This window comes from Semicossyphus pulcher, unplaced genomic scaffold (genome assembly GCF_022749685.1).
Source record: "Semicossyphus pulcher isolate SPU_LCO1_2020_fin unplaced genomic scaffold, fSemPul1.0.p SCAF_24, whole genome shotgun sequence".
NCBI lineage: Eukaryota > Metazoa > Chordata > Actinopteri > Labriformes > Labridae > Semicossyphus > Semicossyphus pulcher.
In genome coordinates this window covers 11,849,141-11,857,051 of record NW_027211698.1, presented here as the reverse complement: position 1 = coordinate 11,857,051, position 7,911 = coordinate 11,849,141, and the positions used below count along the sequence as shown (strand labels likewise).

Below are 7,911 nucleotides of genomic sequence, written 5' to 3'. Positions count from 1 at the left end.
ATCAAACTTACCTCTCTCTGGCAGGAACAGGAACAGTTGTAACCTTTTGTATTGAGGTTTCATATTCTATCACAGCATGATAAATAGGCTTTAGTTCACAAGTTAGACGTATACATATTTTATATTTTTCCGAGCCTCTCCTTCCTCCTGAAACCAACAAGGTCAAGGTCAGACCTTAGCCACAATTGGCTGACAGTGTTTGTGTGCGATCCCACGAGAGAGAGGATCGGCTTTTCGGCCTTATATGCGCAAGCCAGAATCGCCAGGAGGTATCAGAATGGTGAGTTGAAAATTTAACGACGGTGAATGACGATTGGTCGATTTTCAGCGCTCTACGTCGAAACCTGCAGCTGTTCTGAACGGCCCGTTTCCAAGGCGACCTTTTTAAAACATGTAACTCTGGATTATGCAGTTTTCACTTGTTCACTGTGAACAATAAACACCATTCAAAAGACACGGCCCCTTTAAGCTTTTAAAGTGTCTTCCACATCCTTTAATGTAATCTTCTTGCTTCCTCTGCAACAGTTAGAGGCACCTCGCTGGCGCCACCTTGTGTTTGTCTACACAACAAAGGATGGAAACAGTCGATTTTGTGGACATTAAACTGGTGCAGCTCTTGCACCTTCTCTGACATGTGAGGACGGTACTGCTTCAACTACAGCTGAAAAAGAGGAATAAGCAGCTTCCACAGGGGAACTAAAAACAGGCTGTGGTTTGACTGTTAAATAATGCAGCGGGATGTAAAGGTGAGCAGGGCAGAGAGTGCACCTTTAACCCTTTAATTGTTATGTAAAAATGTTTGTCATATAAGAAGATGGAGTCTTATTTAGCTTTCCTTTGATGTCGTGCCACACGAGACACCGGAAGACATTTAAAGAGCCAGCCGCTCGTTAAGCGGACTCCCCCCAGGTGTTGTGCGTTGAGCCTAACGAGCTGCACACCTCAGATCAGGGATTGATGCCCAAACCAGCAACCATCTAACGGTCCAAAAAGAAGCAAGAACCACCCACGTCACTTGAATGTAACTGATTTGTATTGCTTTAATGTTTTTTTTCTCCTTAGGAACAGGTAAGCCATGACAATATAATGTAAATGATAAGCGCAAACAAAATCTGAGACCCTTTTTGTACATCCATAGAAGCACATTCATACAACAAATCCCATCGTCTGTACAGCGGGGTCACAGAGATCTTTTTCACGGAGGTGGCGCTCGACTCGAAGCGAACAGGTGCAGAGCGGGTTTTTTAATAAATCGTCGACTCGATTCCCCCGCGCCGCGCCTCTTTGCTTCGAGTGAACCGCCACCGTACATTCCTCCATTCGTTAACACTGACCGTCGCGACATGAAATAAAAAGAATAAATAAGAATAAATAAAATGTGGACTTTCGAAGAGGGCCAGAGAAGACACCTTTGGCGGTCTGACAAATAAAAAGTTAAAAAAAAGCTGCAGCTGTGGAGCTTTTAGCGTCGCGGTGAGACAACGTCGTTCGACTCCAGCGCCGACACCCGCGCGGAATCGCTCGTCTTTTTTTAACTGTGAACATAAGTGCTTTGTTTACACTTCCTATTAAGGGGAGGGGCGGGTTTGTTCTCACATGTTGGAGCGTAAAAAGAAGAAATATCTTCCGTCATGTGCGTTGAAATCCAAAGGCTCCGCGTGTGGCGCAGATTTCCAGGCCGGTTCTTAAAGCTGCACAAAAAACGGAACATAAAACAACATGCAGCCAGTCAGCATAGATGTAAAGTGTTTGAATCTTTGGCAAAATTATAAAAGTAACCGTCATGGGTGCATACAGCTGTTTTTATATTGCATTTGAGTTTGTTTTTTTTCCCTTTTGCTGAAATCCGGCGTCTTTAAAACCTTTTTAAAATCTACCAGCTACGGCGCAACTTTTTTCGCGCGTTCCTGCGCCCTGAAAAAATGTCCATGCAAGTCTTCTATCTCGCTCATGCCCTACCTCGTTCAAAAAGAAACCAAAACATGACGAGCCAAAATAAAACAATATACATGTACAAAGTAATGTACACCATATATTCAAACACATTTCAAAATCGTCAGACTTTGAAATCATTAGCCAAAATAAGTCTATATTTTTTTCTCGACCCATTTAGGTAATCTTCTTTATCTAGACTGTACAATATATGTATATATGAGTAATCATGAGGGACCAAAGCAACAAAAATAAATACTTTTTCGCTATGTCACCTTTCAAAGTAGTATATCTATGTACATTTATATCAATATCGATTTTCCTTAGCTTATTGTGATGGTTGAGCGTGTGTTCAACAAGCAGGCGTTTGCGCACAGTGTGGAAACTTCTCTTTTTTTTTTTACTTTTGCCCTAAAGGGTACCTAAATGTAACTTCTGACGACACTGTGAGACGGGAAAACAAAAAAAACCTGTTTGATACAGCGAAAGGTAACCCTGGCTCCAAAAAAAAAGGAGAGAAAGAATGCGTAAAAAGAGAGCATCTCACCATCATGTGACTACTTCAACAATGGGTTTGTCTACTTCTTTTTCAGGACTCTTTTTTTTTTTTCTCAGAGTATAAAAGTGTTTCTATTTCATGCAGTCTTTGACAAGTCGGGACAGCCTCGGCGGACTTGTCGTAAGGTTTTTGTTTTTTTTTAAGCGTAGAATGTTTTCAGTGAATGTAGCTATGAAAGGAGGGAGGGAGGGAGGGAGGGAGGGTGCAAGTTTCGGGACAACAACATGCATAAAGAAGACAGTGCATAGGTCCAGGTCGTGGGTCAGTCCCTGGTGATTTCCAGTGTGTTTCAACAGACTGCAAGCAGTTGGTGATGGAGGAGTCTGAAAGGAAGGGGGTTAGGGGTCCAAGCCTGAGTGAGTGGCGCCACCTTGTGGCCAGTCTTCCTCTCTCAGCTTGCTGATTCCAGGCGAAGTGATTCCAAAGTGTCAGAGAGAGATTTCAGGCTTGGACCGAAGCAAAGTGCGGTGACCTTTCAGCGTGGCGTGTTTTTTAAAGTCTGGTCTGCTGTGCGCAGTTTTTAAATCAGTCGTTGTTTCACTGCAGAGCCCTTTCCAACACACAACAGACCCGGGAAAATGACCACTCTAAAGGTTTCACGATGGGTTTTTTTTGTTTTTTTTTCGTGGAAGGTAGAAGAACCGAGCTTAAAGATCAAGCTAACATGCATAAGGTCTTCAGATTCTGTTTTGCTAAAAGCCGTCGAGGCCAACTTTTTTCCTGAAGACGAGTTCAACAAGGTTTCTTTTTTTTTTTCTTTGTTTTGTTCGACACTTCTTCTTCTTCTTCTTTTGGAAAGAGGAAATAAAAATGGCTTAATAGCTACATCATTCTTGCACTTGTGTTGCAACTACCTTTGGTAAATCAATCAACGAAAACGACAACAGAAAACCCTGAAACGTACGAGTCCTTACGTGTTCCCCGACTCAACTTAGCTTCGCCTCTTTAAGTCTTTAGCTAGCTTTCTCTCCTAGCTAGTACATTTTCTCCCTTCAACGGCCTCCTTGTTTGTCACGTTCACAGCTCCACATTGCACGTCCTCTAGCGCTTTGTTTCCGAAATCCTTCCAAAAAGTCAAGACAAACCATCAAGGCAGAGAGACAAAAAGAGAGAAACAGAGAAACAGAAGAAAAAAAAAAGAGGACATCATCGAGTCCTGGCGAAGAAGACACCAACGAACGACGAAGGAAGATTTTCAACAAATGGCCACCGCCATTTGCGCGTCCTCGGGGTTTCACCGCTTCATCATCTTGGAGACGAAGCTGACGATGGCGGAGGCGGGCTGATCGGGGTCCAGCTCGGCGAACAGGTGGCTCACATTGTCTGTTGTGCTTCCTTGTTTCCTCGCGACGAATCCAAAAAGCCTGGCGGGACGGAGAAAACACCCTGACGTCAGAATGCATGAAACACCGATTTATCCACATGCTTCTCTGCTGTTAAGTATTTAAACGTACCTCACTGAGCCGCCTCCTTCTTTGCCCCATCTACGGAAAGAAAACACAAGATATTTTGTAAGTTAATCAAAAAGTTGGATTTTTTTTGGTACAAAAAGGGTGTTGACGTGTCTTACTTCCTGTCCTGGGGATCCGTGTCACAGTAGGTCACTGTGTTGATGGGGTAGTGTCGCCTGAAGAAAAGTCTGCAGCAAGAGAAATGAATGGACTCTTTAGTCTTTGACTGGTATATTATATTGTGAGATAGTAAGACCACTCGAGGTCGCCAAAGTACTACAAAATAAAAAATAAAGGGGTTCAACAATATTCATTACAAAATTAATTCCGACCAAGTAATCTGATTGGATAAGAGGCATTCCGTGAGTGCTAATATACACTATAACAGCACTCCTTCTCAGCCAGGTGTTCTGACTACTGTTAATTCTACACTGATCAAGCTGGTGCCTCTGAATCACACAGCAGACTCTTCTTTCACTGGTTGATGACGCGTTAAAAACAAACAGATAAATGTACGTGATTAAAAACAGCCGGGGCCGCTTTCACAAAGATAAACTATGACTGTGGCTTCGGTAGAACAAAGAGTCCGACTTCAGACGGACGTCTAAAATCATCCGCTTCACAAAGCAGTTTAGTTCTTGACTGTCTTAAACAGGACTATGGTGCATTGAATTCTGGGTAAATTAAACAAAGTTTTAAGGTAATTTAGAGTGTAACAACAACAACAAAAAACCTGATACGTAAAATAAAATTGCAGCAACAGTAAACAGTGTTAATCCGACCGTTGAAAGGATCATCAAAGACAGTCAAAATCTGGTGCTACTGGTCAGCAGGTGTCACTGAGTGTTACCATGGTAACATGGGTCTTAGAGCTGAGTTAGCCTGGGGGGTAAGGCGGCTTCAATTAGTCTATATGTTTTGTGAAACGGTCTAACACTTTAGACCAGTCTAACACATCTTTGTGAAACCGGCCCCTGGTCTGTGGTAACCTGTAGACGCAGAGTGCAGGAGAATGTTTGTGTTGCTTGGCAACAACAGTCCAGTTTCAGTTAAGTTGTGGAACTCACTTGTGCGAAAACAGCAGTGTTAATGATTCCGCTGTGCCTTCATCTGTCAGTATGTTTCCAGTAATTTGCTCATTTAATTGTGTCTACACAGTATTCTTATTGGCGTTACACTGAGACTGGCATTTTGTGTGTGACATGAGCGCCCTCTGCTGGAGCTGCAGACATGAAGGACTTGCCCCATGTTGTCCTAGTGTGAAATAAGCTCTGCTAAAAGACGTTAAAATAAGTTGGTGTTCTGAGGTAAAGTGCTGTTTATCCATCAGGTATGTTTGAGAGAATCTCAGAACTCAATATGAAACGCTTTAGTGATGGTGCTGATTCGCTGAGGCTCACCACCAGAGTGATTATAGCTTTAACATTTTCTTTTATTTACTATTTATTTCACTTTAGTTTTACGAGTTCACAAGTAGTTTTATTTTTATTCTGAGGATTGTTTTTATTTAGTTTTAGTTTTTCAGGTATTAAGAGGAAAGCCTTATTTACAGAAGCTAAAGGACAAAGCGGTTGCTATAGCAACAGCAGTGCTGATTTTGTCTGCAATTCTATTAAGTTTGTGTTGCATTGTTCATTGTAGTTTTTATTTAGTTTTTTTGAAAATTGTAGTTTTTATTTCAGTTAACAGAATTATTTTAGCTCGTTTATATGAACTATAATAACCCTGCTCACCACGTTATCATGCTCTGCTAGCTAAATCGTAGCTTCATCCTACAGTTAGCTAAATGTTTTTGGAGCTTATTACTCCCACTGATGTGGCTGTGAGAGACTTACTATGTTTCTGTTTTCATCAGAATAAACGTGTGTTTATTTTTGTTGACATAAAAAGAGGAGACTGAATTTAATTCTGTGCTGCAAGAAGCGTATACAACAAAAGGCTTGCTCATACTGAAGGCAGCCAGATAAGTTAAGAAAGTGTTTGTTGTTGCGTGCTCACTCACTTCCTCTGGCTGTCGGTGAGCGTGATGCCCTGCGAGGACACCTTGAAGTGGACGGTGGTCGCCGCAGGCAGAGGGTTGGTGGACAGAGTCTGAGTGATGGCCTTGGCGACGGCCTGAGGCCCCGTGAGAGACTCCATGTCCACGGAGTTGATGTAGAGGACGTTGCACGCTACAGGGGGGGAAACGGAACAGAGTCAAATGTGACGGGATGCGGGAGGAGATCGGAGTGCATGCTGGGTAATGTAGGGTGATGGGAGCTGCAGTGAAAGTTGTCATGCACTGTAAACAAGCTTGAGTCGATATATTTTGCGTGCATTTTTCTGCAGTGCATTCATTTAAAGTTCTCAGATGCAGTTAAAAACGTTGGTGTGACTCTATGGAAGCACTGTGTCTGTGTGAGCAGGCACCACAGCGTTTAAAGTGCATATTTACCATGAGCGTCCTCAGGAGCCTTCTGGACTGTAAGGTGAGAGTGACAACGTGTGAGCAAACTAACTTATTAAACCATTCAATTGTAGTTTAAAAGATAGTTTGTTGGGAATTCATGAAAGGACTGCAAATGACTCCGCCTCATTCTCCAAGCACGCGCAGAGGGTTGAACGCACCTCAAAGTGCGCTGCAGAGCGAACAGCGTCTCTGTGCTGCGGTGCTGTTTGCAGCTATTTAAATGAGTCATTATGCAGGCGCCCCTTTCTATGCAAAAAAGCACCTCATTCACAAACAGCAGCGCTAACAGCACCGCGCAGTTCGAGAGGAAATATACTGCCTGCATGGGCGCCGGTTAAAATCAGCGGTTAAATCGGTGACCATCTCGCCCTCGGCCCTTTGCCGCATCCCCACTCTCTCTTTCCCCATCCCTGCCACTATCCACTGTCCTCTCTCTGAAATAAAGGCATTAAAAGCCCCAAAAAATAATCTAAAAAATAAAATATATATTGTCATTATCATAATAATCAGGAGACCAATCAGTCCTGGGCTGTGCAAGGCTCACTTTGGAGCCGCGCGCAGGACGGGGATTATTATCTGGACGAGCTGCTGTTGCGCGCTCGTTTAAAAACAGACAGCGAAGTTCGTAAGCACCTGTCGAATCTGGACTTAAAGAGCTGCCCCCTCCTCTCCCAGCAGAGAACGCAGGTGTGGCTTCTCTTCACAGTCAGGCAAGAGCACGGATCTGCGAAGCGTGTTTGCGCTTGAATATCATCAGGGCAGTCTGCTTTGTGAATCAGACCTCGAGACGGAGCAGGCAGCGGGGGGAAATGATGCGCAATTTATGTAGCGATCAGTGGCCGCAAAGCATTCTCAATCAAAGCTGCAGTGAATATTTACCTGCTCCCTGCTTCAGGAGCTCGACGACTGGATCAGTAGGCGTGGCGAGTTCCAGCGCCTCTTCATTCGGGTCTGTGTGCGACACGAAGCTCTCGTAAAACACAGATCACAGCGAAAAATAATTCACTTTAAAATCACTCACTGAAGTGTGGCTCACCTTTGGCGGGGATCATCAGCTTGCAGGGCAGAGCCAGCGGAGTCATCGAGTGTTGGTACACCAGAGCAGAAAGACAACCTGCAAACACAGAGTCGTCTCGCTGTTAAACGGACGTCTTTCATATTTTAAATTAGAAGCTGAGGGAGCGACAAACTCACCGAAGTACGGCTCGTTGGGGCAGCCCTTCAGTCGGACGCCTTTGGCGCTCGTCTCAATCAGGAAGTGCCTCACCAGCTCGTTAGTCATGTCCCCAGCTGGAAATCATGTGATTAAATGTATAAGTTCTTTCTTCCAAAGTTGGATTTCAAACTAAGAGTTTGTTTCTTTACCTTTTTTGTTCTGCTGGATGGTCGGCGGCGGGCAGGCCACCTTCATGGCGAGGCCGTAGGCTCCGCGGAAGGAGTGGCTGTCCCTGATGATGAACGCCCCGGGCTCCCGGTCCTTTAAGAGATTGATGGCTGGAGAGGAGGAGAGAGAAAGAGAC

General features: G+C 44.1%; 1 protein-coding gene across 1 annotated transcript in view; it reads right to left on the bottom strand.

Annotated features, from left to right (window-relative positions):
• Positions 1-1,015: 1,015 nt before the first annotated feature.
• tns1a (tensin 1a) overlaps positions 1,016-7,911 on the bottom strand; it is a 54,310-nt gene continuing 47,414 nt past the window's right edge. The window contains exons 26-34 of the mRNA XM_069675674.1: positions 7,757-7,885; positions 7,586-7,681; positions 7,428-7,505; positions 7,271-7,342; positions 6,377-6,403; positions 5,945-6,113; positions 4,062-4,130; positions 3,946-3,975; positions 1,016-3,855 (exon numbers count right to left, since the gene is read on the bottom strand). Coding sequence (XP_069531775.1) covers positions 3,726-3,855; positions 3,946-3,975; positions 4,062-4,130; positions 5,945-6,113; positions 6,377-6,403; positions 7,271-7,342; positions 7,428-7,505; positions 7,586-7,681; positions 7,757-7,885 — 800 coding nt within the window. The 3' untranslated portion in view covers positions 1,016-3,725. The remainder of the gene's footprint in view (positions 3,856-3,945; positions 3,976-4,061; positions 4,131-5,944; positions 6,114-6,376; positions 6,404-7,270; positions 7,343-7,427; positions 7,506-7,585; positions 7,682-7,756; positions 7,886-7,911) is intronic.